This window comes from Diadema antillarum, unplaced genomic scaffold (assembly GCF_040938485.1).
Source record: "Diadema antillarum isolate AM-2024a unplaced genomic scaffold, OU_Dant_1.0 seq00000886_RagTag, whole genome shotgun sequence".
Taxonomy (NCBI): Eukaryota; Metazoa; Echinodermata; class Echinoidea; order Diadematoida; family Diadematidae; genus Diadema; species Diadema antillarum.
In genome coordinates, this window is record NW_027271750.1 from 378,984 (window position 1) to 406,117 (window position 27,134).

At 39.1% G+C, this 27,134-nt stretch overlaps 2 protein-coding genes across 2 annotated transcripts in view; one reads left to right on the forward strand and one right to left on the reverse strand.

Annotated features, from left to right (window-relative positions):
- The first annotated feature begins 950 nt into the window (after window positions 1–950).
- LOC139740831 (lathosterol oxidase-like) lies at window positions 951–11,954 on the forward strand. The gene is made up of 4 exons (XM_071651403.1): window positions 951–1,045; window positions 5,074–5,328; window positions 8,601–8,733; window positions 9,816–11,954. The coding sequence occupies exons 2-4, from the start codon at window positions 5,116–5,118 to the stop codon at window positions 10,397–10,399; spliced, it is 930 nt and encodes a 309-aa protein (XP_071507504.1). The 5' UTR covers window positions 951–1,045; window positions 5,074–5,115; the 3' UTR covers window positions 10,400–11,954.
- A 9,028-nt stretch (window positions 11,955–20,982) lies between these two features.
- Window positions 20,983–27,134, reverse strand: part of LOC139740819 (protein spire homolog 1-like) — an 82,460-nt gene continuing 76,308 nt past the window's right edge. Inside the window, exons 12-15 of the mRNA XM_071651391.1 lie at window positions 25,861–26,004; window positions 24,666–24,733; window positions 22,708–22,833; window positions 20,983–21,217 (exon numbers count right to left, since the gene is read on the reverse strand). Of these exons, the coding sequence (XP_071507492.1) occupies window positions 20,983–21,217; window positions 22,708–22,833; window positions 24,666–24,733; window positions 25,861–26,004 (573 nt within the window). The remainder of the gene's footprint in view (window positions 21,218–22,707; window positions 22,834–24,665; window positions 24,734–25,860; window positions 26,005–27,134) is intronic.

The following is a 27,134-nucleotide window of genomic DNA, read 5'->3' on the forward strand; positions in this document are numbered from 1 at the left end:
ATTTCCTTCCACACAAGTCTATGTAAAATGCTACTCTTATAGCGAGATCGGCTATAACGAAATAACTGCTATAACGAGATAAACTCTGTGACTTCCAAACAAAGAAAAACATAGCCAATCAAACCTTTTATAGCGAGGTAAAGCAAAATGTCTTCGGGTAAAGCTTTACTTCGCATGTGCTATCACCTTCCGAGATTGTAAAGCTCGATGCGCCAAAAACTGCCTTGTACACACATATTTTCTTCAGTGCACTCCAGCTAGCACCGCATGATGTACGTGTATGTGTGCGCGCACACTGATACATGCAGAAAATGTGGTGGGACGCCCATATGTATACATGACATCATCATGACGTTTAGCAGGTGTGAGGCAATCTGATGCTGTGATTGGCTTTCTACTTAGGGAATTCCCCATCTTCACACACACGCAGTCATAATGTACATACAGAATGTGTCACATACACACACAGCACTGTGCAGACCATATTCCACACACAACACACACTAACCACATACCAATCCACAGACGATCTTGACACAATCGCAAGCTATATAAATTTACAAATTCAAACATCTACAATTAATAAGAAACGCATTCTTGATATTGGATTTCATTGGCGAAAAACATCTTCTTACCCATAAAGGTGAGTAATTCCCTCACACACATTATCAAGTTATCAGTATTGATTGAAAGATGATGGGTAGTCCCATATGTGCAAATTAATGTCTTTATGTTATGCTTTCTTTTATGCCTACTGATATAACGAGATATCGGCTATAACGAGGAAAATGACTCGGTCCCGACCATCTCGTTATATCGAGTTTCCACTGTACTATCATGACGTCGCGTTGCGTTCACACCGAATTCTCACAACATGCTAACTTGTACAAAAGCCGGTTAACGTTTCGCACGCTTCAATGGGCATATTATGTATACTGGTTACTGGGTGCGCTACGTGCAGGTCATCTGCTGATCACGGTCGGAAAGACTGACTCGACAGACAGATAACTGGGACGAGAGGGAAACAAAGGCAAAGCCAAGACAGGTAAAGACACTGACTATTGAAGTCTGCTCATTTTTCATGTTTTTAACTGTGGTAATTTGCCTTGGTCATTTAGTTGAACCAATCAGCCGGTTTCCACCGAAAATACTGGCACCTACCACAATAATCCGCACTCGACAGGGCACTCATTCTAGGTCACCTCGTTCATCGTACGATCCATCGCATGACCGTGGTGGGATATTACCGGGGTAGTGAGGTAAGCGGGCGAGGGTGGCTGGCGCTGGCTGGAGTATGGAGCTACAGCACAGTAGTGTAGATTCTACATCATAGTTCATACGGTGGGGAATGGGTCTCACTGCACTGAGTGATTGATATTCAGCATTGTTCAGGGTGACCTCAGTCTTTCGAAACAGCTCAGCTCTGACTTAGCTAGTATCGTGAATCTTTCATATCAATATCAGTGAGTTTAGAATTGCTAGCAAATTGCAGGAGTTTCTCATGTAACCTTTGCCGAATCCTGACTGATTTTTTATGTGTGTGTGTGGTTTTGTTTGTTTGTTTGCTTGTTTTTGTTTTTTTTTGTTATGGAGACTTGAGTGCCGTAGTATTACTATTAAAGAGTCTTTAATGCTCTAGACTCTAAGTAGCTAGACATGCTCATGACATGCAAAGTTACAAATAGAGAGAGTACATTGTAACTCAGTTCGGGAAACCCACTCACAAGGGGGGCTCCTTCTTATAAGTAACCCGTCCCCCTTATAAGTAACCCCCGGGGCACCCCTTATAAGGAGTCTCCACGCTTTTTTGCAATGCAACGCGAAAATGAAAGGACTGCGGCAATTCGCTTGATTATGTCCATAAAGCTTCACAAGTTTCCTAGTTACTCACGAAATTTGAGCAAAATCGGTTTGAGGCATCATATCTAAAATCATGGATTTAAATGCGATGTCAAACGACCCATGCGAATGCTGAAATGCGAGCGATACTGGCGTGAGTGTCGCCAGGCGCGGCGGCGCGGCAATGCTTGAGTGCAGACGTGGCGACTGCTCAGTCGCCACGTCTGCACTCAAGCATTGCCGCGCCGCCGCGCCTGGCGACACTCACGCCAGTATCGCTCGCATTTCAGCATTCGCATGGGTCGTTTGACATCGCATTTAAATCCATGATTTTAGATATGATGCCTCAAACCGATTTTGCTCAAATTTCGTGAGTAACTAGGAAACTTGTGAAGCTTTATGGACATAATCAAGCGAATTGCCGCAGTCCTTTCATTTTCGCGTTGCATTGCAAAAAAGCGTGGAGACTCCTTATAAGGGGTGCCCCGGGGGTTACTTATAAGGGGGACGGGGTTACTTATAAGGGGGACGGGTTACTTATAAGGAGGGGCCCCCCTTGTGAGTGGGTTTCCCGAACTGAACTTGCTAACATGTTTATACATGTAGATCTATGTGATGTACTGTATACTTGGCCTTGGGTGACCCGCACCTCGTCATAGTTAATGTTTGCCCATATTTGAATCACATTTCGCCCCTGAAATTCTTTGAAATCCAACTCACATACAGGAAAAATGCTGAAAATTCCAATGGAATCACAAGTTCACTGATCGATATTGAAAATTTGCAGCTATCGTCGTCGAAAGCGAACGATGCGAAAAAGTTGCGCGCTAAGGAAGGGGCCCGCAACTCGTCACCCCGCTCTCCCATAGACTTAGCACGTAAAAGACGTGTGCGGGTGACAGTGATGTTCCCATAGACATACACGTAAAAGATGCGTGCGGGTGACTTATAACACGTATTCCTATAGCCCTATGAAAATTTCAGATTTTCGCGAAAAACTGTTCGGTTTTCACCACAATTTGCTTGATTGTGGTAGCCCTGCCAAGTTTCAAGCATACAGAACACAGTCCCGGGCATACATTTTTGTTTAGTGCGCTCAAAACAATTTTAAGTGGGGTGATGGTATTCGGGCCCCTGACGAGGTGCGGGCACCTCACTATACATGTACATGACATGTGTAAATTAACGTAGCATATACCAATCCACCATGTCTACTGTCATGATAAAATTTAAGCGTAAGAAGTGTACTTTCGCACCTCCTTGTCAGTTGATCTCCAAACATGCACATTCTAACGTTACATTTTACATTTCCATTCTACTTAGACACTACTTTGGGGGATGCTTTTAATCACTGTCACTAGTGTCAGTTGGACGTGCTAGGCGAGGTACCGGTACCGTAGTTATGGGTAGACTCGGCCTAGCAGGTAAAGTCGGCCCCCAGCGCGCGCATTGCAGGTAGTTGTACTGCGCACGCTGGGGGCCGACTTTACCCGCTAGGCCGAGTTTACCCATAACTACGGTACCATGGTACCTCACCTTGACTACATATAAATTCACAGTCCTAGATCGGCAAAGTTAAGCTCAACACACAAATGGTAACATCAGACAAATAGGTTCCTACAGTGCACTCACCAGCTGTTTGAAATATAAGGGGCGTAGTTTTAGAGTGCTTCAGGAGTTGATTGTCTCGGTGCTCATAGTCATACAGTACCAGCCTGCTGTAACAGTCTACAGAGTTTAGACTGCTCCTGGAGCACTCTATGATGTATATAACGTCGCTGGGGTGATAAGACCTTGTATCTGCCATTTTGATGAAAATAACATTTTTGGATTAATAGTCAAATAATGGGTTAAGTGATGTCCTGTCCAAATCCCAACTGTCTTACTCCAAAAATGAAGCCACCAGAGCATGTCAAAGGAAAGGCTATCCCATTCGCTCTATTGCTTTGGCCGCCATGTTTTTTTGTTCTCCTGATCATTCAACATTTTGTAGATGCGAGGTCTTGTCACCCCAGCGATGATAAATTGGTGCAGTTAACGTTAGGGATGAAGGAATTGTTCTTTCAGAATTTTCAGTGAGCATTGTTCATGCTTTATGCTTTTCAGAGCTCATCTAGATAAGAATGAAATCATAACACTACAGATTTAGTTTAAATAGAAATGAAGGAAAAAGCTTTCATGGTTTCACCAAAAAATGGAACAAGTGGCAGCGCTTATCATATCAGACGTAAATCTGACCACGATGTTCCATTCCACCTTTTATAATTTCAGACAATTTTTGGGTAAATGATGGAGAAAGTATCAGTGATGTTTGAGAAAATGCAGCATTTTAGTGTAAATAAAACCTGAACTTGGTGAGAACAAATGTTCAATTTTTTACCGTCTACTGATATTAATATTCATGTACCAGTATAATGGCAGATAGGAGTGTATAGTGCATGCTGAGTGTTTACAGTGTATACTGGAGCTTGCGTAGTGATGATTGGGAATAATTGCATCATCCTTCAGGAAATGAATCTATTATTTACTAGATAGTTTACTACAGTATCGGCCAGACACACATCTGGTAATACAGGATATTGAGATAACTGTGTCCACATTATTGCAATATGTCAAAATGTCATTTACCAACACATGTGCTGAATTCCTTGCATCCATGTTTTCTTTAGTGATTGCACCATAAACCCATATATGTTGCTAGGGTAAATTTTCCAGTAGGCACACATTGACTCTGTGGGTCGGTAAAGCTGATTTTGATCTTAAGAGTATTTTTTGACAGGGCATTTAATTAGAAGCATGAAAATCCTACAGAAACTTTTAAGATTTAATCCCCTTCGTGACATTTCTGTGATGAAAGAATTGCCAATTAAAGGTACACTGTAGTTTTCATACATATGACTGCAAAAACTGTCCTTTTTTTTGCCATAAAATGGATATATCCGTGCATAAGTAATGTGTGAAGTAGTGCTGTGATAAGACAATTTAATTTCGGTAATGATGAAAATGTGAAACATTACCCAAAAGGGTACACCCGAAATATTGCAATATGCAATCTCAGAGCACAACTGACTGTGGTTGCTATGTAATGTTTTTATAATTGATTACCCAGTTGGTATGTTGGGCCATAAAATTATCCTTCTGTTAGATGATTGATGAGCAGTGTGTGCTGTAGCCTGATGTTGACTGCAACACAATCGTAACTTGTACTCTTGTTTTTGTTGTTTATTTTCACAGGGACTGAGTAATGAGAGACTGACAAAAGCGTAAGGCAACAACATGGATATTGTACTCGATTACCTAGATGAGTATCTCCTCTCGAGGTACAATGTCTGCCCAGAGTCGTGGCCAGAAAACTTCTGGTTACGCCAGGCCATCACTCTTTTTGTCGTGGTCAATGTGGGTGGGGCCATTCTCTACTTTCTCCTGGCCGGTCTCAGCTACCAGTTCATCTACGACCACCGCCTCATGCAGCATCCAAAATTCTTAAAGGTTCGTATTTATGTTTACTATGCGGCAGCTGTGTGAAGTATACTGTACATGTCATCACAAGTGTAATCTTTTATTGGAAAATTGAGCAAAGAAAATGGGATTCCATCGGGATTCGAATCCCAATGGAATCCCATTTTCTTTGCTTGATTTTCCAATAATGAATTATATTCAATTCTGGTCAGTTTCCTCTTTTTGCCTTTGTTACGAGTATAATCTTTGTGAATTGGGACTACTTGTAACATTGTAGTGCAACGTGATCAATATTGACATTCCCAAAAAGGCTGTCATATGTGCTGTCTTTTTTCCCCTCTTCTTTAATCATACGATTGCTTCTGACATGTAACAAAACCATATAGAGGTCCATCCCATAAACTGATTGTAATCTAGCACTCTACTTTTGGAGTCATATAGTGTACTTGAGTCCATGCAGGACTACTGTCAGTCCACATAGGGATCAGAATCATTCCAACCAGATAATCTGCAAAGTCGACCTGGAATCAGATTATGCTAACCTATTAAAGAACAAGTTCACCTTCATGGACATGTGGGTTGAGTGAATGCAGCAGTATTCGTAGAACACATCAGTGAGAGTTTGAGCAAAATCAGACAATCCGTTACAAAGTTATGAATTTTTGAAGTTTCTGCTCAGTCACGGCTGGATGAAAAGACTGCTATAGCTTGTGATGTCACATGAGTGCAACGATATAGAGAAAGAATAAAGAAATTCAACATATTTCCATTTTTCTCACATAACAAAAGAACACTCTACTTCTCTCTTACAGAAGGCAGGGGGAATAATATTACCCTTAACATACATCAGTAACAAGTCAAAAAAATGTGCACTTTATTCAAAAAGTAAAGTTTTGTGAAATTCTCTTTTCATTTTCCTTATATAGTTGTATGCATGTGACATCATACACTGTAGTAGTCTTCTCTTCCAACAGTGACTGCGCAGATACTTAAGATATTCGTAACTTTTTGAACAGATTGCCAATTTTCCTCAAACTTTCACTGATGTGTTCTACTAATATTGCTGCATTCTCTCAAGCCTTATGTATTGACCGATTCGGGTTCGTTGAGGGCAGCAGGCAATTTGTGGCACTGGGCGCAGCCATTAGCTCAAATTGCGGTGTCCCAGCCTACCCCCCCACACCCCGGCAACATATTTATCGCGCACTTGTAACAAAGGTTCGCGCACTAAGCAAGCATTCACGCACTCAGTACGAGACACCTATTGGCTAAAACAACCATGCATCAGTTTTTCATTCCGTGCTCGTGCTAATGTAGGAAGAGGGGTGGGGGAGTGGGGGGGGGGGGGGGGGGGGGGTCGGCCGGGACACCGCAGTAATGGCGCTGCCCATGCCAATAATACACAAAGCGCGTCACAGAATCGGTCAATATGAAGACGGTGGACTTGTCCTTTAAGACAGTGCGTTGATTGAATGACATCGTGTATGTGCATAGGTGCATGTTACGTGCCACAAATTGCATCTCAGTTTATATTTGAAAATGAGTCAGAGAATCTGGAGGAGTGGAGATAATGATCAGCACGATTTCAGAGCCTTGGTCAGCTCGGGTGCACAGAACTATTGATTGTTTGATGCCAATCGTTATCTTGAGAATTGCTAAAGGTACAAATAGAAATGACCTTTACTCTGCCTGTCAAAGGGATGGATGTTGTGTGTACTAAATATGTAACATATCATTAATTTAAAACCATGTATTTGGCAAGATAAGGAGTAGTTTGAAAGAATGAGAAAAAATGCACATGACAAAATAGCAAAGCAAAACCAGACTATTGATGATTATACTGTGCACTGGCAAAACAGATTGTACAGGAACGTTTCCAAGCATGTGTTTACATGTTGCAAGTAATTTCTGGAGAGATAAGATAACAGTCGCTAATGTGCAAAGGTCGAGTAGAGGCAGGGTGCTACATAACTTTATTTTACCACTTGCCCAGTTGGGCAAGCAGATTTTAAAATCTGCTGCAAAACACTCGCCCGAATATCAATTTTACTTGCCCAAAAAGAAAGTCCAAAATATAAGGAAATGACATAGAAAATCAGGTGTAAGTCAAGGGCTTGATAAAACACAATCATCTGAATAAACAACGCACATTGATTCCCACGTTTAAACACAATGGAGTAACAGACTTGGTCCGATCAAGTGTTGCCGTTGCATTGCACTGGAGCTTCTTTACGTAAGTGCTGGAAAGTTGCTGAAATGAGATATTCTGCATGTTGCATCACTAAACAGCCATTATCTTTGGGCTTCTGTATGGTCGACTTTGTGGGTTTGTTGGGGGGAATAAGTAAAAAAAGAGTGGCTTCAAAACTTTTTGCTTGCCCACTTTTTGCAAGCATTTGTTATCATTCTTCAAAGATACTTGCCCAAATTTGATTTTCACTTGCCCCGTGCAATCGGGCAAGTGCTTATGTAGCACCCTGGTAGAGGGCATTTTGATGCAAGAACATAAATATGCAAGAAAGTATTGTAACACTGTGAAAATGGTGCTATGTGATATGAAATTCATGGAAATTTTTTGCAAGTCGAAAGATATATTCTCACAAATTTCAAAATATAGAAGAGAGTGGTGTATTTTCATAAGTACAAGAGTGCTGCTGCAACTATTAATCTTGCTGTGATCATATATTTCCCCTGAAATCGACATTTGAATGGGATTTATGAGAAATTTAATCAGTATAATTTGCTTATAATGACTTGACACTTTAAATTTTTTTTTTGTTCTCTCTTGTCAATGTCCGACAGGACAAATAGGCACCACACATGCATTTCTTCTTTCCCCCCTCATGTTCCTCTCTTTGTAAATACCCCCCCCCCCCAACTCATCATTTAAACTATTTGCAAGCATATAGATTGTGTGCACGGGGGTTGCAATGGTTTTCAAGCTTTAAGCTTATGTTGCAATTCCTTTGCGTGTTCGTTACCTTGAATAATGTAGCTCTCTTAGAGTTGTATACTATTTCTGTAACTGCTTCTTATCAATGTATAGTTATTGTATATATTCTGTCTTGGCTATATGAGATGTACTTGCATACATTTTGTATGCACTCCTATTTCGTGAACATGCATGAAATCTTGAATGAATAAATAAATGAATAAATAAATAAATAAACAAAAGAGCTATAAGAGCAGTTCATAAATAGATTACCACATTAGTTCAACATTTCCAGTTTTATGTAAAGAGAAATCTTTCAAATCATTTTGCTACATTTATTGATTTCGATTATATTGTTTCTTCCCTTTAGAATCAGATTCAGCGTGAAATCCTGTACACCCTGAAGTCCATTCCTTTCATGGGAGTGCTCACCGTGATCATGTTCATGTTGGAGGTCAAAGGTTACAGCCAGCTCTACGACTCCTTCAGTGAGAGCAAAATTGGTAAGAGCAAGTGCTCAAAAAAAGGGGAGGTAGATATGTGGAGCTATCCAAAGATATTCTGCCAGTTGTAGCTTGAAATGCCTCAAAAAGCATAAACCTTTTGTAAGCTCTGATTCAAGGTCAGAATTAGAACATGAGAAGTGTTAATAGCAGTCTCAGACATGCCAAGTGCTACAGCTTCCCATCGCTACATTCCATGTACTGTAAAACCAGAAATAATTGCATGTATTTTTATTTCGTGAATTTCGTCTAAGTCAAGATTATCGCAAAATTATGATGCATGCGAAAATTCTTGCCTAAACTACATGCATTGAATACCACTGGCAATTTGTGAAAATGTCGTTGCTGCGAAAATATTATGCTTTACACTCAGTTGCTTCTGTGATAGGAAACAGTTCATGGCTCTTTTTTTTTTTTTTTTTTTTTTTGCAAGGGCTTGACTACACCATTCAAATTTTCTTGATCAATTTGAAAGTTTGCAGTCTTCTCTTAAGAATATAACCAGTATTCTACTACCAAACCTTACCACCACACTTTAAAAGACTATGTTAGGGAATCTGAACCTTGAAATGCCACTGCCTGGATTGTGATGCAATTATGTATTAGAGGCAGTAGGGGAATGGCAATGGCATAATTGTAGACTCAGAAGTCAACCAATCTCCTCAGTTCTCACTGCAGTGCACACATTAAATATGGAATAGATATTCTTAAGGAGTCCATATCAGAAGGTATACATTTATTTGTTATGTGCTATCTCTTTGATGCAATTTATGCAAAGAATTTAATCTCCAATGTAAGTCCTCATGTGTTTGTCTGATTTTCCATCATTGAAATACTGCAGCAATGCCCTGCTAAAAGGTACAAATATTAAGTTCAATGTTTCAAAATCAAGCTGCCGGTAATTGCTTTTGATGTTGTACACATGTTAATACATTCTTGTTCTTGTCTACATCCGACTTCATATGTACAATAGTTGATAATGACCAATGAAAAAAAAAAAAAAAAAAGGCTGGAAGCCATCAGTTACAATTATTGTACTCTTTTGACATTACAGTGTCATTTTATTTGTTGCCCCCCTAAAGGCTGGCTGCGGTTGCCGTGGGAAATCTTGAGCTTTCTCTTCTTTACTGACATGTGCATCTACTGGATCCACCGCTGGCTGCATCATCCTGCCATCTACAAGCACCTGCACAAGGCGCACCACTTGTGGAAAGTGCCGACGCCCTTCGCCAGCCACGCCTTTCACCCCGTGGATGGCTTCCTGCAGAGTTTCCCCTACCACCTGTACCCATTCTTCTTCCCCCTCCACAAGGGGGTCTACCTCTTCATGTTTGTCTTTGTCAACTTCTGGACGGTCAGCATCCACGACGGCGACTACCGCGTGCCCGACGCCGTCCAGCCCTTCATCAATGGCTCCGCCCACCACACCGACCACCACCTCTTCTACAACTACAACTACGGCCAGTTCTTCACGCTGTGGGACCGGCTGGGTGGCTCCTTCCGCAACCCCTCGGCCTTCGAGGGCAATGGCCCCATGGAGGAAGTGCTCAAGCTAAAGGAGAAGAACGGGAGCCTGGCGACAAAGAAGCAGGAGAACGGATCCGCCACCGAAGAACTGGCGAATGGCATGAGCCAGGAGAATCATTACAATCTCCGCAAACGATGAGCTACTCATGGAACATCCACTTCCCCCTTGTCACGAGAGGAAGCATAAATTCCTGGAAAACAGCGATGTGACCTCAGCATGAGACTTACAGTAAAGGTGGATATTTTCCCGCGGCTAATTTTTCGCACTTGGCCGTATAAAAAGAGTTTCATGTGTTTTTAATTTCATGGAATCAAGACATAAGTACTGGAACATAAAGCACAAAAAATATTCTTGTGCTTTTATTTTCGCACTAGCTTCTGGTTGCGTGAAATGCGCGAAAATTTGAACACTGCGAAAATTTCCACTTTTGACATTATTTGACATTGGACATTATGGGAGCTTAGCCTTTATACCAAACTCTCCATTCTATCATTGATCATTTTGTATGTTTAAATGTCATGCTATCTGGTCATCGGTGCAATGCACGCCATGATGATAGCATGCTTTTCTATCTGCTTCACATTTTGAAGAAAAGCTCTAAAAGCTGTACGTATCCAGTTATGTGGTGCGGCATGGATAGAGATTGTTGCATTCAAGGCAAAACTATTTCAGTCTAGCTCCAAATAATAATGATAGTTGATATTTTCATAGTGTCTTTTCCACTGGATACAAAGCACTACTAGATGTCATCCCTGGTCATCATAGGAGATAAAATGTATACAAATTACCAGGCAGTACAGTGATCCTCCAGGACAAATGCGGGATTGACTTTTGTGAGCCCCACCCACATTGATTTAATGTCGTATGTGCAATTGTTTTTTTTTGCCTCCTCTCTTTCCATATTCTTTCTCCTCTCTGAACACTTTACTTTTTATCTTTTTGCTTGCTTGATCACTTTTACATTGATAGGGAGCTTTTGATTGAGGACGTGGACTTCAATTTTTGCGTGTTGTGAGCAAATTTCTGCTGTTGGCAAGGTTACAAGCTTGAAGTCTTGTGCCCTCTCAATTTCCCAACGGTAGTAGGCCAAAATAACATCATTCTAGAATCACCAACGTAGCTGAAGGAACGATGCTATTTAGGATGTAATACGCACATTTGCATCTGGCACAGTCCACTAGGCTGAGCTGCGGTGTATTACATTTTCAAAAGCACTTGTAAGGCACAAGGGACAGAAGGACCTGTACATTCCAGGTTGGTTTCTTCATGCATTGCAGAGCCTTTTGCGTCCTCAATCCAAAGCTCTCTATTGTCTCAGCTGCCACTCATTAAAAATTGAGGATCTCTGTGAAAGCCAACACGCTTTCATGAGATATTTGCAACTGTAGTATTTAACTTGTTCCGAAGTTAATGGGGCAGAAAAAAAGAAAGAAATAGATTGATGTCTGTGTTTATATGCACCTTCAGAGGTGCTATGGAGTGAACCAGGACCCAGTGTTTGATGTAAATGTAGACAGGATTACTGTGATGGTAAATTTATGCAGTCATCTAAAACTGGAAATTTGTAGGACATCCATTCTTTTATACCATATATTTTCTTATGAGCACTCACTATAATATGGTCATTTTTGAAAAAGTGTAGCATTTACTTTTTGTGATGCAGTGAACATGTGCAAGATCCATAAGAGCCCAAGAGGTGCTGTTGTTGTTTACATTATAAATGCAATTGGCCTTTTTAAAATTCTTGTATTGGGTGTAAAAGGAGCAAGGCAGCATTGTTTGTTAGCTTGTGCAAATTGCTCTTAGGAAAGCTTAGGAGTCCGTAGTAGCTTTTCCATCACTTTCTTTCAGCTGAGCTTTCACCATCATGCTTGTGCCATGCAGCACTCGTGTATTAACAGTGTGAAAAGGACTATCATGAGAATGATTGATACAAAGAACTGCTTGGTGGTGACCTCAATGTTAAGACAGTGTGAGTTTAATCTTTCATCATCTCTTGTCACATGATCATGGGCTAATGATTTGGAACTGATGGGAAGAATATAATTTTAAAAATGTCAGAATTTTGCATGTGCATTCTTAAATGTAATATGCTAGTACAGGATGACTCATTGCAACTTCAAGCAACTGTAAAATTGTCTTTACATGTGATGATTAAAATGAGAAACTGTAGGGCGTGTTTTGATCAGTGTGCCATTGAAATGAATGGCTAGTAGAGACGGAACATTGTGGGCTGTATGTTAGCAAGAAAGCAGACGCCTATGCAACAGTCATCAAATGAGCATTTAGCATGTAAAATTAATAGTACTACCTTACTAAAGTGTGCATCATACTGAATAAATTCTTGCTAAGTACATGATGTACTTGGTAATTTCTACTGGTAGACTGAAGCACACTTTGCACTCATGATTTAACCATTCAGAAAATATTTCGTAATGGAGAAGATAACAGAAAGTCTCCTAGGTAGTAATACAATAGATTAAAAGAAAAAATTGAATCCATAGAAGATGGCAAGTTAAATGTGTTTTGTGCTGTTAGGATGATCCATACATATATTTCAGAATACATTCTTTGTACTTTGATGAATTGATAAACTACATGGATTTTTGCACAGGGATTTATAATGACTGTATTTCAAGTACACAACATTACTTGACTCTTTTAGTTTCACTGGATTATACATCGTCATGGAAACTTGTCACTCTTGACTTCATGTTTGCTTCAAATACTGATCACTAACATCATTTGAAGATTAATTCTAGTGTTTGGTGTATTTAAAAGAAGTATACTACAGATGTAGTTTTAAAAAAGGTCTAAATTGCAGAGGAATATTTATTCATAGTATATATCATAGATGATTAAAATGATTGGATATATGTTGCCCTGTAATTAAACTTGATGATGGTATAATGTTGTTACAATGTTATGTGTTATCTTGTATGTATATTATATCAGTAGATAAGGGCAGTAAATTGATTTGATATGTACTAATAATCTATTCATGATAATATATTTAAGACAGGAGCAAGAATAATGAGAACATTTGTAATTTTACACTCTCCCTGTTATTGCTGGAATAGTAATGTTTCCTACATTTTATTTGTTTACAAAATTTTACCATTAAGATATCCTTTCAATTTTCAATATACAGCACCATTAACCATTATCAAATAGTAGGCACTTCACACAAATAAAAACAGAAGCATTCCACAACATCACAATATATATGTATCATTTAATTTATCAGCCATGTACAGCCATATCAGTCTTGTTTACACATACACTGGCAGGAGTAGTAGGTGCATTATTATTTACAGATTCTGCAGATAAATACGAGAGAAGATCTCTGAGCCAAATGGTAAATAAAAGACTAGAAATGGGCAAAAAACTGAACGACATTCTAATTAAGTATAATAAAGTGATAGACTCTTTTCTGATACATTACTTTTTTCACACAGCAACAGCAGAGAAAGACAAATGAACTAAACGGAGAAAAATACGCTCGACGCTTGGTAGGAGAAATGTCCAATAAACCAACATTGCGATATCATAAGTAGTTCTTGGCTAATATAGCCCAAATCTATGTATTAAATAGATCACTGTGAGATTTCCAGTGGAAATGACCCATCCTGTCACTTCAGAAAGACATACTTCGAATTCTTGTACATAACGGGTAATTTACATACTCTACTCAAATATTTGAGAAAGAATGTCTTGTGAAAAATATATGGTTGAATTCTCACAATCTACGTACAATTGTATATCTGCTGATGAATGTCTGGAATAAATAATTACAAATGCTTGAAGAAGTTCAGCCACTGTGGATCAGATATACCTCAACTGGGCTCAAAGTACAACTTCCTATCTGCTGAGAAAGACGCTACTAGCACTTATTCATGCATTGCTACAATACACTGTATAAATAATGCTGACTGGAGCACACAGGGTTAAGGACACACGGCCAATTTTAGCAGCTGCACAAAGTTTGGTACAATTGATCTCTCGTAACCCTGTCCACTGCAAACAGCACATGGCTGGCTCAACTGCACAAAACCTTGTTACATGTAGCAGAATTCTCTTTGGCACAGAAGATTCCTATCATAATGTGCACAAGCTGATAAAACAGTTTAGACAAGTAGACATCATTTAACATTAAAGGGATGGGTCAGTGTTGGATGAGGTGAGGATTCAGCTTTCAACTTTTTGCGAGATACTTAGAAACCATTTCATGAAATGTTAAAGAGCATACAATTCTAAGAGGAATTGAAACTTTATTTGATAAAATTCCGTTTTGAAATAGCTTAGATATCCCAAAATAAAGTAAAACAAAGCAATCTGAATAAAAGGCGGGTCCCACCTTTTATCGCTTTGAATGGAATATCTCGGCTCTTTCAGAATTAATATCTATCAAATGTACTTTGAGTTCCTTTTAGAATTATTTTTTCTTTCATATTTCATAACAGGTTTCTCATTATCTAAAAAAAATAATTGTCAAAAACATTGGAGATCCAAGGCCCCATCTCAACCAAAAATGTACCATTCCTTTAAACCACAGGCCAATAGGGCAAACATTTGTACTTGTTTGTTCAGCAGACATGGTACATAATCCCTCTTCATTTGTTTAACAGATACTGGAAATGATCAATCTACAACACGATGATGACATGATATTCTGTTTTTTCTGCAATGAAGACAGACCAATGTAAGTTCCTGAATAAATTTTCATTGAAATGATTTACCTTTGTCAGCAAAAGTTGATCATTATATAGAAGAAAGTTGAAATCTTTATCTTCCCTGTAAATGCAACAGCATGAGGTTTTAAACCTGTTTTTAATCCTATTTTTACCCTTTTTTCCCTTATCAGTCACTTTTTTTTGGCACACTTCCAACCCTCACCTACTGCTCTTGTCTTTCCCATCTCGAACCCTCCCCCTCCTTTAATATAGGAGAAACACTGTGATCCTTAATGAAGCTACACGAAGACATAATCATACTAGACACAAATGTGCAGAAAATTATTTTCTTCAGCTTCTTGCAATCTCTCAAAGTCTGTTAGATTCAGTAAAATCCTGTTCAGCCTCACAGTCTTCAGCCAAAACAAAAAAGAACAACATGGGATATACATTTGAAGCAGCCTCTGAGTGGTTGAAAAGCGGAGCAGGACTGTAATTAGCCAAAGTGTATACACACTGACTTTTGGAGTGTGCAGCTGCAGAATTACAGCTTCAATTTCACTATCTTAACTGGTTGAGGACAAGTCCCAAGTTTACTGGTACTCAGGCTTGTTGCATGTTGAAGCAAAATCAGCCCATCCTCAACAGGTGAAAATGTGGAGTGGAGGTGAGGGGAGGAGAAGTTGATCTCAATGAAGAAGGGTTATTTCACATCAAACCCAAAAACATAAAATCATTAAAAAGAAGTAGTCTGACCAGCAGAATAACATCATTTGCATAGATACTATAAACACTTCCATCACATACAACAATAATCTAACCACATGTACATGTAGTATGGTCAATTCCTCAAAATCTAAGCTTACAATAGAAAGAGATGTTTGTTAATGTGCGGAAACTTTTGAAGAGTTGTACCAGTACCATGAGCACCATTATGTATCTCTCTTATTTTCGTTTTTATATATCAAAGTAGAGAATTCACAATGTCAGTAAGAGACCATGTGCTCACTTGATTGTCATGATTTAAGGAGATTATACCACTATAACTATACCCCTAAAATCTAAGATGGATGACAGTTCATCAGTATACAAATGACGCACAGGTCTAAGTGCGTCAGTCGGAATTATAGAATGGGTAGCGAGAATCCTGCGATCTGATTGGTCGAGAGCTATGTGTTCATTTTTACTGGCCACACGCTGAGTCACAGTGGTAAACATGTTATCGCGCACTTAGCAAGAGTACGCGTACTTGTAACAAAGGTTCGCGCACTAAAGCAAGCGTTCGCGCACTCGGCTTGGCCATGCATCCAGTAAAAACTTATGCATGGCTGGCCATGCATCCAGTAAAAACCGTAAGTACGGGTATGCATGCCCTTTACGGAAAGCCAAAAGGAAATGCATCCAGTAATTTTGTCATCGGGTAACACGATAGAAAACTGGGTTTTGACAAGAAAATTACCCATTCTATAAATGAAATGACGCACATGTCTTTTCGTGCGTCAGTCGGAATATAGTGTGCATGCGGTAACTATGGAATTTAGCCTAAACCCACTCGGCTTCGCCTCGTGGGTTAAGCATTCCATAGTTACCTTATGCACACAATTCCGACTGACGCACTCAGACCTGTGCGTCATTTGTATATTGTGTGCATAAGGTAACTATGGAATGCCTAACCCACGAGGCGAAGCCGAGTGGGTTTAGGCTAAATTCCATAGTTACCGCATGCACACTATATTCCGACTGACGCACGAAAAGACATGTGCGTCATTTGATTTATAGAATGGGTAATTTTCTTGTCAAAAACCCAGTTTTCTATCGTGTTACCCGATGACAAATTTACTGGATGCATTTCCTTTTGGCTTTCCGTAAAGGGCATGCATACCCGTACGCGTGTTTTTTTTAGACGGCACAGATTGGGGAAACTAAAAATCTATCGGGGACCCTAAGATCCCTAAACCTAACCCTAATCCTAATCCTAACCCTAACCATCAAACCCTAACCCAACCCTAACCCTAACCCTAACCCTAACCCTAACCCCAACCCTAACCCTAACCCTAACCCTAACCATAACCAAAAACCCTAACCCAACGTTTTTCCCATAGGTTTAACACGCGCCATGCCCCAATCTGTGCCGTCTTTAAAAAAAACGCTACCGTACTTACGGTTTTTACTGGATGCATGGCCAGCCATGCATAAGTTTTTACTGGATGCATGGCCAAGCCGAGTGCGCGAACGCTTGCTTTAGTGCGCGAACCTTTGTTACAAGTACGCGTACTCTTGCTAAGTGCGCGATAACATGTTTACCACTGTGACTCAGCGTGCGGCCAGTAAAATGAACACATAGCTCTCGACCAATCAGATCGCAGGATTCTCGCTACCCATTCTATAATACCTGATACTGGATATTTGTGCCCATGCTCTGAGTACAGACAACAAAAATGCATGCAATGAAAGGGGACATGCTTTCATAACTGGAGTGCCTCCTTCACCAGTTGGCACAGGTGTTGAGAAACTACTGTCAAACAAGGAATGTTCGCATGCATTTTTATTTCGCAAATTTCGCGAGCGCCAAGATTCCCGAAGTTAAGATGCACACGAAAGTTCTTGTCTACACTATATGCACTGAATGCCAGTGGCAATTCACAAAACTTTCATCCCGCGAAAAAGGCCGTCGGCTCCAATTCGCAAAAATTTCATGCCACGAATATAACATGTTTTATAGTAATTGCCAAAATTAATGAATAGAGATAATCTGATCCTCTTAATCCCTATTGTGCCACCATGACCTCTTTCTGCTGAGATGAGGCACATTGCTACACCCGATGTGTGGACTTAGCTGACTTTACAACTAGGTCAGGTTTGGATCAATTATTGAATGCTGATGGAAAAGCTTGTCAAGTTAACACTAAAGCACCTGGGGACCTGTTTCACAAAGGAGCCAAGTCGATCTTAAAATCTAAGATTTACTAAAAATTATGGTATGCTGTGTGTGTCTTCAGTGTTGCTCAACTTTCTAAGGAAACTAAAAAAAATTGGAGACTTTTTTCATGTAGCCATTGATAATACAAGATAGAATAGATAACAAAGGAATTATTCTGTGAACATTTATGATAATTAGAAGTTGGTGGTGATTAGGCTAATAAAATTTAACACGGAAACCAGAGGCATACCATCATTTTTAGTCAATCTTTAATTTAAAGTTTGACTAAGATTCTTTGTGAAACATCCTCCAGGGCACATAAAGGGTTGAGAGTATGTTTGCACTCAGTGGTGCGGTGAGGTACAGATGCCTTTCCCTGACTGTGTTTTTTAAAAGGGCGCCATCTATGCCAGCAGACAGTGCAGTGTGTTTAATATCAAGTAGCTAAACATCAAATGGCATATGTTCTAAGAGATGACTGAGGAATCTTTGTTTAACAATGAATTATGATAGACTGTATAGTATAAAAATTCATATGAGCTGCGAAAATGCTACAGATGGCGCTGTTTATGCTCTTCTTCTGACAAAGGTCATTACTTTCACAAGAATATAGAGCACATCCAACAAATGTTACTTTGGAAATGTGAGACCCAAAAAAGATTCTCCTAAAGTTTGTGGAGAAAAGTCATTTGATAAATTCCTTTGTACGATACATCCAGCAGCATTCTTCTTTAGCAATATATGCTTTGATTAAACCTCCTTCATGCATGATTCACCATATGAAAATGTCTGCCATTATGGGCTCTCCTTAACCTCACTCACTGTTTATACAAATCCGTAAGACAACTGATGCAGTTTGACATTTTCGCATGAAGAATTTTGGGAACAATTAAAGTTGCACAGACTGTTCAGAAAGAATATAACCCTTAAAAAAGCGACCTGAAACAAATTACAAGACAAGCAATGTTGATATCTTGTAAGATACATGATGCAAGATCTCTCACCATAATCGATGTTGATTTGGAAAAAAGCACAGCTCATGAGATAGTGTGGCAAAAATGAAGGACAGGGCCTTTAAAATGTGCAAACTATACCTTTAACTTTCCCATAGATTTTGCCCCCTGTGCTCTCTCGATAGGAAAACTCTGCACAAGGAAAATATCAAGATTATGATAGCAAGAAAAGAAGGAGGAAAAACGAACCCACATCACACTTGTGTGTCCTGCAACAAGGAAACTGAAATGTCAGAATGAATCAAGAATTTGTATGATGATACTTTCTGCTGGACTAGTGGTACGAACAAAATCTATAACATTACATTTCAACTTGCTTGCATAGGTAGTGGTACAGATCTAAAGGAGAAAGTCAAACACTGGGTGCGTTCGAGCACTCTAGAGCGAACCAAAGCCAACTGAACCAAAGCGTACCGTATCGAACTGTGCCAGATTTGAAGCGTTCGAGAGGTCTGTTGAGAAAGCGTACCTCATGAGTTATTTTTAGAAAAGGTCACGCATTTTATAGCAAAAGGGTCACTCACCTGGCATGTTTGAACTACTTACAGCTGTCCCTAACAAAGAGAATGATGTCTTTGCATTGTGATGTACAAAGTTGTATGCGCATGATACGCGCATGCTTTACAGCAAACTTTTGGTACGCTTTTGGAGCACATCGGGAAGTGGTCCACTTTTAGCTCGGTACAGTACGGTACACTTTAGGAGCGTTTGAGCGCTCCTCTGGCGCAGGTACGTTACGGTACCGTTCGCTTTAGGAGAGCGCTCGAATGCACCCATTGATATTCTACATAACTTTTCTCTGTCCCAGCATCTACTCAACAAAAGAATCTTTAAAAGAATATTAAAAAAAACTCTTCCCTAATAAAATTGAACATCCACACTCACATTCACCTACACAGGACACATTCCTACATGGAATGAGCTTTGGCAATAATAGCGAAATACAAAAGTAATCTGAGTGAAACTATGCATTCCCCTAAATGAAAAACAAAAATACTTATGATGCACTGAGTTGTATCTTTGGAGGGGTTCTAAACTCTCATGCTTTGATTAACTGAAATAGAAAAGCTCATAAATAAATACATTCACAGTATGGAGTTTCAGCATCACCACCACAAGCTTTACTGTTCACACAACAAAACAGAAACAAAGACTAATAGGAACCTGAAATTTGTTAAGATATGCCTTAACTAAAAAAAAAAAAAATGAACAAGTCAGCTACATGAACAATGTGATTTCCACTACGAATTACAATTCATGTGGAATGATTGTCAGTAAATATGTCACGGACTACTTCTATTTCTGTGAATTGCTGCCGCTCTCCAAACAATGAAGAGCATTGTCTCATACTGTCCCAGTTGTACCATAGGGTGATCTACTATTGCAAACTAGAAACTAAAGCTCAGTTCTGGAACTGAAGCCAACTGGAGTATAGCTTTGTAGCTTCTTGAATTACTGCGCTGCACAGATATACACACATGCAAACGCATCTCATAGAGAATGTTGTGGCCAGCTTAAATCCAGCTCAGCAGAAAGCCTTCCCCATGATATACTTACTTGTTAGCAGCTCATTCCAGAAATGTATTCGATGTCATATAACACCTGCCATATTTTCATATCTCTCCAAATATCTCATATTCTTCCAAACGATACTATACCCATACTCTGCAGGGACCACTAGGTCTGCAAAAAGTGAAAACATAAACCCAGATGATGTATAATCAGCCACTGTTCACTGCTGTGAACCAACTCAATGGGGCTGAATAAATTAGCATACTCAACACTTTGCTGCAAGGAACCACAGTGTACTTAGCCATAACATCAAATAGATATAAAATGACTTAAAAAGAGCTCAAGACATGATCATAAATCACACAATTTCAGCTCTAAAAGCTATGGAATGGTTATGGACCAAAAATTTTGTGTGTTATTTCTCAAATTTGTTTATCCCTAAAGCTCCCTTAAATGTAAACTGCAGTCCTGGTGATTATGATGCAGTGTAGCAGTTCTGATATCCCACCATATTCCAGAATGACCACTTTTTTCCCCCTGAACGTTCGTTCCATTGTCTGCAACAACTTGTCCATATTTCAATGACTGCACAGTTTATGGAATTCATGAATTCGAGATGCTCTGCATCTTATGGAGCGGTGCCTTGGACAGGTTGAAGGGGGTGGGGTAGTCCTGCACCCCTGCAGTGGGGGGAGGCCCCATCCGTGTGTTTTTGAGGAAGGTGCAGCACTCGCAGCAGACATTCTCCACCGGGGTGGGCTTCCGCCAGACGTGGAGGTCCTGCTGCCGATCTTGCTGGGTGCTGGCCAGGAGGAATGGTGTGGGCGGGTCACTGATGCTGTAGGAGACAAATCAAATAGACAGTGGTATAGTAAACAAGTTCATAATTAGCTCATGTACATATTGATACCAATGATTTTTCTTCTTCTTTTTCTTCTTATTTGGTTAGGCACTTCACTAATTTTCAAACCGACATACAAAGCATAAGCTTGCCCCACGTAATAAGTTATTGAATTCATGGTCAAACAAGAAATGAATTTGAAAAGAGCTGGTGACCACTTATGGTATGCGGAAGCATCCATTTTATTGTTTCGCACCGAATACATCAACAAACTTTTGTCTATTGCTACTGCCAAATACAAGGCTTTGAATAACACTATAAGTTGCTGCTGGGTGGATGTTCTAGTAAGCACCATTTTTAAGGATTACATGAATAATTACATCACAGCTGCTTATTTGAGTGAGTTCAGGAACCAACATGCCTGTTAGGTATATGTTACCTTTTTCTGCTCACGTGACAAAGTGACAAATAAGACTAGTCTTACCCATCCACAGGTCTCATTGCGCAATAGTATATATAGTGTGAGTCATCACTATTAGGAAAAGAGAGATATATTTTACACTAAAAACAAACTGAAATCTATATATCAACGACAAGTCACAGTTCTATATCCTGTGAAGAGCTAGTGTTGCCTGATTTTGGGACCTTCCAATATCTTGAATATATAGCGAAAATGTGTTGTCATGATGATAATGGAAGACAAGGTCAGTCCTGGTTGTGTCAATCTAGCATGATTTGTCCTTGGGTTCAAAGGTCACAGCAGTACTCTCATAAACAATCTACCTGGTATGTGTGTAACTTGCAGCTTGCATACATTCTGTTTAAACCTTCAAGGCACAGCCAAGTTCGGTTTAAGACCATATCTAAAGTTAATAATGGCACCTAATTCTGCCGATTGATCATCATATTCTTTAAAATTTGTGCACAAGAAATGGTAAAATGACAATTATAATGTGCACAAAAAACGGTAAAATGCCAATTATCAATCATGTGTCTGGTAGCACTGAGTTGTGCATCCAATGCAAAACTGTATCGCATGAAATTCACTGATGCACAGCGATGGACAGATTTACTCAGAGAATTTTACCAGAAGAATTCAATCACCTCATGGCTCAAGCTCACTGGACACATAATGTTACAAGCAATACTGCTGTCCCATGACAAAAAGGAAGCAACTTTGAATTTTATCAACGGGGACTTTTTTTTTCTTAATGTGGGGTATTTTTTGTATGCTCTACGTGATGGTGAAAAAAAAAATTGAGGTCTCATGACCCCTAATAACCAAAACATAGACATATCAAAAGGAAGTAACTGTACACATTTCCTCATAAAACAATGACATTTTTCTTCATTTACTGTAAGAAACTCATTCCACAGAGTTGCTTCCTTTTGTGATTGGATGGCAGAATAATGGGATGAATTTTGAATCCCGTATTCCATGATCTTTCCCCAAAAATATGGCGACTTTCGAAACATTTCATTCTCACCTTCTCTGCCTGAGTGGTGAGGAAGGGCTCATCTTGGGACTACTCGGACTGAGAGACTCGACGGGGATGTGTAAGAACTCCTCCTTTGGAATGTACATCTTGACGCAACAGACTCCACATATCAGCCTACAGGCAGTGAGGAAGGGAATGAGAAACATCACATCTCAACTATACGCACCATATTCACACTGTATTCATAATAAAGCAAGTGTTTTAAAGTCGATGGTTTAATACGCTGTGTCCATTTCGTTATAGTTATCATCAGCATTGCCATCACTATTGCAACTGATTTGTTGATCTGTGCATGTTCGCATGTAAGCAGTCCACTGGGATGATACAACTGGATTCAGTTTACAGAAAGAGCAAATGCTGATAGAGTACATAATGGAAATATTATACATGGCAAATGCACAATGTTTAACATTAATTTAATAGGACCGATGTAAAAATGTTCTACCACAATTGAAAGCATAATTTGTTCAGAGAAGGTGCACTTGGCTTCATAATGCATCAGCTATTAAAGGACAAGTTCACCTTCATAAACATAAGGATTGAGAGAATGTAGCAATATTAGTAGAACACATCAGTGAAAGTTTGAGGAAAATTGGACAATCGATGCAGAAGTTACGAATTTTTTAAATTTTTGTGTTGGAACCGCTGGATGAGGAGACTACTACAGCTTGTGAGTCATATGCGTACAACAGTATAAAGAAAATGTAAAAGAAAATTCAACATATTTTCACTTTTTTCGTATAATAAAAGAGCTCTTGACTTGCCTCTTTCTAAAGGCAGGGGGAATAATATTACCCATAACATTTGTCGGTAACGAGTCGGGGGAATGTGTACTTTTTTCAAAAGATGGCATTTTGTGAAATTCTCTTTATATTTTCCTTATATTGTTGTACGCATGTGACATCTAAGTTATTCATACACTGCAGTAGACTTCTCATCCAGCGGTTACTGCACAAAAACTTCAAAAATTCATAACTTTTGAACGGATTGTCTGATTTTCCTCAAACTTTCAATGATGTGTTCTACTAATATTGCTACATTCTCTCAATCCTTATGTTTATGAAGGTGAACTTGTCCTTTGATAGGCCTTATCTTTCTATCTTTCCTACCATATCATGAAAGCATAGACTGACAAAACTAAAATCAGCTAAACAAACTATTAAAGGACAAGTCCACATTCATATACATGTGGATTGAGTGAAGGCAACAATATTAGTAGAACACATCAGTAAAAGTTTGGGGAAAATTGGACAATCCGTTCAAAAGTTATGAATTTTTAAACGAACTGCGCAGTCATTGCTGGATGAGAAGACTACTACAGTGTGTGATGTCACATGCGTACAACAATATAAGGAAAATAAAAAGAGAATTTCACAAAACTTTACTTTTTGAATAAAGTGCACATTTCTTCGACTTGTTCCTGACATATGTTAAGGATAATAATTATTCCCCCTGCCTTCTGGAAGAGAGAAGTCGAGTGTTCTTTTGTTACGCGAGAAAAATGGAAATTTGTTGAATTTTCTTTATTCTTTCTTTATATCGTTGTACACATGTGACATCACAAGCTATAGTAGTCTTCTCATCCAGCCATGACTGAGCAGAAACTTCAAAAATTCATAACTTTTGAATGGATTGTCCGATTTTCCTCAAACTCTCACTGATGTGTTCTACTAATATTGCTGCATTCACTCAACCCACATGTCTATGAAGGTGAACTTGTCCTTTAACAAGAAAACTGAATTTGCAAAGACAAATGATTCTTGCTTGCTCAGGGTTTTTACTTTTTCATGAATATCCAAACTGATAAAATAGTAATATTACATGTTGCATCATTTCACTTTATCACAACTGCTTTGTCAAGTAATTTTGACACTCCAGAATTTGCGCTTCCAAATTTTAAGTGAAAGTAAAGCTATCATATACTGCCCTTCTTTCATGATACTCACTTTTTGCACAGTCTGCATCTGAGTTTCTTCTGGAAGAAAGTGAACTTCTTTTTACACGAAAAACACACCTGAATGCACAAACACAAGAATAGGTAAAAAAATGATTGAGACATCACTCAGTCATGCTGTTGATACGAGTCAGATGAGCAGTTTCATATTGTAACTAATATACAACCATATATAAGAACTCAACTTTGTGACCAAAAAGAAAAAAATTATTTAATCATGAAAGATGTTGCCCTCTGTGTCACTTGAAGAGTATCATATGAAACTGGTTTCCTTTAACTGAAGAATTTATTCTGTAAGTGTATTCTGTATAAAGTCAATTAAAATATTCAGAGACTTTCTATGCCGTAAAAGTGGATTATTTTGCGCATTTCGCAAACCATGACTAGCGTGAGAATAAGAGCCTGTAATTTTTTTCTGTTTATTATTACTAGTATCATATGTAATATAATTCTATATCTTTGAATTCATGGCTGGTATATTGTAGTGGTATAACTGCTATGTATGTAGTTTTCTTCAGGTTTGCTAGCCTGTAGTGTGCATGAATTTGCATTCGTAATGCGGACCAGTTACTTTTTACCATTAGTAGATGCTGCCAAAGCTCTTAGCCTCCATTCCAGCAGCAAGCTGTTTGAAGTGCTAAATTGTTATGACTGTCCGCGTCATAAAAAAACACACAAAATTTTTCTTATACGTTTGAGAGCAAAAAATTACTCCTGTAAAAACTTCCACAGTAGCTTGACTGCTGGAAACAGCTACATGTAGGCTACTACATTGTTACCTTGAAGAAATGTTCAGACATGACATCTCCCTCTATACATTGTTTTTTACAATTCTTATACATTTCCTCAAGAAGAAAAAGAGATAGAATCTCTGCCAAAGCTATGTTTTAACAAAAATGATAGCAGGGCTCAACATTAGTGCTGGCTCGGTGGCCTGGGGCCACTAAAAATTGATTTGGGGCCACCAAATTTGCAAAAAAGGCTATCTTTTGATAGTCCTCTCGGGCAGCTATAATTCAAAATGAATTTGTATATTTCCTTTTATTTCTGGCCACTACATTTCTGTTCTGGGCCACCAAAATTTCAAATTCATTTTTATTTTTTAAAAATAATAATGGGCCATGAACGGGGTCACGAGAGAAACAAGTAAGTATTGATGCCCCAGATGGTCCCATAAATCCATATACCTTGTCCTGCAGCACGGCTCGGTAGAGTTTCTGGTTGACCCTCAGGTTTTCGATCTCGGCCTTGACCAGGACACTCCTGATGTGGATGACCTCCTCCACGGTCAGCGACAGACACTCCATGTCCTTGGGGGATTTCGTTTTCGTCTTGACGTTTGAAAGATACAGGAAAGTAAGGATGGAAGAATGAGGGAGAATCTGCATACAATGTTTTTCAGGCCACTACATCTGGACCTTAACCCACATAAAAAATTCATTCTTGACACATGACTCAGTGGTAAATAATACTGTCAAACACAATATTTTGGCAGCATGGAATTTTCGCGAATGGGAGCTGACGGTCTTACTCGCAGCATGAAATTTTCGCAAGTTGTCTCCAACATTCAATGCATATAGTGTAGACAAGATCTTTAGCCTGCATTTTAATTTCGCGAAACTCGGCTCTCGCGAAATTAAAATGCACGCGAACATTCCTCGTTTTACAGTATGTTCATATTGCGTGGAAAGTAAATGAGTAAATGAAATGTTAAACAGTTAAGATCAGTGGATGCATACAGCAAAGTAGTCTCCATGCACAGACCTTTCTTCTCTGTTTTCATGTGTGCCCTGGCAAATACATCTACACGTGTACTTTGGTAGCCTGCAAAGGGATACCACTTAGAGTAGTTGACTCATGAACATTATGACAGCCAAACTTTTCATATTTGCCAGAATTTCACATATTTGTCACTGATATATATACATATATATTTTTTTTTTCTTTCACCTTCAGCTGTATCAATACTAAAAATTTACTTTTATAAACTGATAAGGTAAGAGTGTTTTCAAATTTCAGACTTCCTTTCCTGTCTCCCTCATCATAATGAGTCTGTTGGGTCTGTGCAAGGAGCCTAAACCTTTCCATGTCATCCAACCAACACCCAAAGAAAACCAGAGTATGGATTATGAAGAGGCTATCATGAAAACTTCTAGCCTGCTAACACATGTAAACAATGTTTGTTCCATTCCTATCTCTTTTTTTTTTGGAATTCTACTGCTTATACATATGCATGCAACTAATATGTATGGATAGATCCAGCACTTAAGCAATGTGCAGCAGAACATGACAACTATCACAATTTTCTGCCATGAGCATTTTCACTGTAAACTTTCTCAAGAAACATACGTCATGTCATGAAAAAATGTGTGTAAAAAATTCATATTCCCATATGCGATTTCTAAGCAGACATATTTTGAGTGGCTTTTGGCACTGTTGTCTACTAAGCATTAACCGAAAA